Source organism: Prorops nasuta, unplaced genomic scaffold, assembly GCF_024137725.1.
Source record: "Prorops nasuta isolate Cenicafe-Biocafe unplaced genomic scaffold, Cenicafe_Pnas_1.2 PNAS00013, whole genome shotgun sequence".
Taxonomy (NCBI): Eukaryota; Metazoa; Arthropoda; class Insecta; order Hymenoptera; family Bethylidae; genus Prorops; species Prorops nasuta.
The window spans coordinates 5,249,890-5,252,503 of record NW_027116810.1 but is presented as its reverse complement, the minus strand read 5'-3'; the positions used below and the strand labels follow the sequence as shown (position 1 = coordinate 5,252,503).

Genomic DNA, 2,614 nt, shown 5'->3' with positions numbered 1-2,614 from the left:
AATATTTTTTTTTAAATAATTACTTGCTTATAATGTAACAGTCTTGAAATTAACTACTTTCCGTAAAAGTCGTATCGCTGCCTTTATTTGTAAACAATAATAAATGTATAAAGGAACATACAGCCGCTGTCTCTTGGGCAGTTGCCTTAAACGTTTTAAATTGGTAGCATATATCTTATCAATTTTGAAAGTTTGTGTTGAGAAGTGAAAAGTTCTGTTTTGCATCTGTGAAAAATGTCATCAAGTCCGGTGTCGAAAAGGATGAAAATGTCTTCTAGTCCGGAAAACAAGAAGAGAAGATGTAAAAAGAAGTTCCAATATCAGTGATATGACAGTAATCCGTCTTGGAGGAAATGGGTACAACCGGTCCCTGAAAATGAAAGTAAGTTTCATTGTTTAATTTGCAAAAAATCCTTAGATTGCGGTCATTCGGAAATCGGGAAACACGAAAACTCCAGTATTCATAAAAGAAACGCAGAAAATTTTGAATGCCGCAACCTCCCGGGCACCTCTACTACCTTTTCAGACGTTGAAAAGGAAGTAAATATTGATTTTAATGATCGCGTAAAGGCGGCTGAAATTAGATTAGCTACTTTTTTCGTAGAACATAATATTCCGTATGTATCGAGTTCCGCGATGATAGATATTTTTAAAACTATAGGCAAGGATCCGCACGTCCTTCAAGCCATAAAATTAGGACGTCACAAATTATCGAAAATTGTGAATAACGTCGTTTGTCGCGAAGAAACGAAGAGTCTCACAGAAACGCTACAAAATACAAAGTTTTCTGTATTCGTTGATGAGACATCGGATATAACGAATGAAAAATGGTTCTCCATAATGGTACGGTACGTAGAACCAATAACATTAAAGATACAAGCGCGCCTCTTGCAACTAATTAATCTTGATGCAAGAGATTGTTCAGCGGAAAAATTATTTACCGCATTTAATAACGAATTGATTAAGAAACAAATTCCTTTAGTTCAAGTAATAGCGATGAGCTGCGACAATGCATCGGTTATGATCGGAAAAAATACATCGTTTCGTACAAAAATGTTAGAAAAAAATCCGAGAATAATAACAATTCCGTGTATATGCCACGTATCAGCACTTGCTGCATCTGCAGCATGTAAAACGCTTCCTTCGTTTCCCGAGGATTTCGTGAAAAATATAGTAAATTTTATAAACGGTAGCCCTAAAAGAACGGCAATTTTCCGGGAATTTCAAAGATGTTTCACGGATAAGACAATCAATCTTTTGAAACACGCCGAAACTCGGTGGCTCACTCGCCACAAGTGTATTGATCGCGTAATAGAAAATTGGGACGTGTTAAATAATTTTCTGATGGAACTGTCGTCTGAAAACAATAGACAAGCTACCGAATTGCACAAATGTATGCAAAACGCGGAGACTAAAGCGTATTTATATTTTCTGCGTTTCGTTTTAAATAAATTCAATGCTTTTAATGCAGAGTTTCAATCTCGCGATACAAAAATCCATTTATTACAGCCGAAATCGGTAGAACTTCTAATTTTCATATTAAGCCAATTCTTGAAACCTGCATTATTAAAATGTCTCATTGATGAAGACAATTTCCGTACAATAACTTTTTCGCGTGAACAAAATATTATGGAAATAGAAAAAATAAATATTGGTATCGATTGTAAGGATTATTTGCAAGAGAAATTAGACGAAGGTACTTTAAGTATACTGCAAGCTGATCACATCAAACAAAATTGTTTGAAATTGTTAATGAAAGCTGCAGATGAAATCCGTAACCGTTTTCCAATCGATGCTCCATTTTTCAAATATCTAACAATTCTTGATTACAAATGCTCTCTTTTCGATTCGGATCGTGATTCATTAGCCACCATATTATTAAAAATTAATAATTTATTCAATATTGGAAACGAAATTGAATTAAAACAAGAATGGTTTTCTCTACATAACAATGAATCGGTAAATCAAAAGGACGCGTGGTCTAAAATGTCTTTCGATGACATGTGGATTAAAATATCGCAAACTACATGCGAAGGAAAGGAAAAGTATCCTCAATTGAAATCTCTTTTAAATATAGTCCGATCCTTGCCACATTCAAATGCAGAAGCGGAACGTTGTTTTTCTATAATACCCGACGTGAAAACGAAAAAGAGAAATCGTATTAGCTCTGCAACTCTAAATTCAATCTGCGTAATTAAGAATTACTTAAAGTGTACAAACAGTGATAGCATTACAATGCCAATAAATAATAATCACTTAAAATTAACGGAAAGAAGTAATTTATATGCAAAAAGTTATGTAGAGAATGAAAGAACTTTGACCATTCACGCGTACAAAAGTGACGACGATGATGACGAAGATGATTTACTTAACACTGAATGAAAATATGTCTGACGGGTTCGACAAAGTTAAGAAAAAGAGCAACATATGTCTGACGGGTTCGACAAATTTAAGAACAAGAGCAAAATATGTCTGACGGGTTCGACAAAGTTAAGAAAAAGAGCAACATATGTCTGACGGATTCGACAAATTTAAGAACAAGAGCAAAATATGTCTGACGGGTTCGACAAATATTACAAGATATACATAAAGCAATCACAAGCTTTGCAATTTC

At 34.4% G+C, this 2,614-nt stretch overlaps 1 protein-coding gene across 1 annotated transcript; it reads left to right on the top strand.

Moving 5' to 3' along the window:
• Positions 1-234: 234 nt before the first annotated feature.
• LOC136778132 (protein FAM200A-like) lies at positions 235-2,382 on the top strand. The gene is made up of 2 exons (XM_066734741.1): positions 235-301; positions 419-2,382. Exons 1-2 carry the CDS (start codon positions 235-237, stop codon positions 2,380-2,382), a joined length of 2,031 nt encoding a protein of 676 aa, XP_066590838.1.
• The last annotated feature ends 232 nt before the right edge of the window (positions 2,383-2,614 follow it).

Coding starts and splice junctions, on each gene's coding strand:
- LOC136778132 (XM_066734741.1), top strand. CDS start 235: ATGTCATCAAGTCCGGTGTCGAAAAGGATGAAAATGTCTTCTAGTCCG. Junction 302..418: donor GGAAAACAAGAAGAGAAGAT/GTAAAAAGAAGT, acceptor AAAAATCCTTAG/ATTGCGGTCATTCGGAAATC.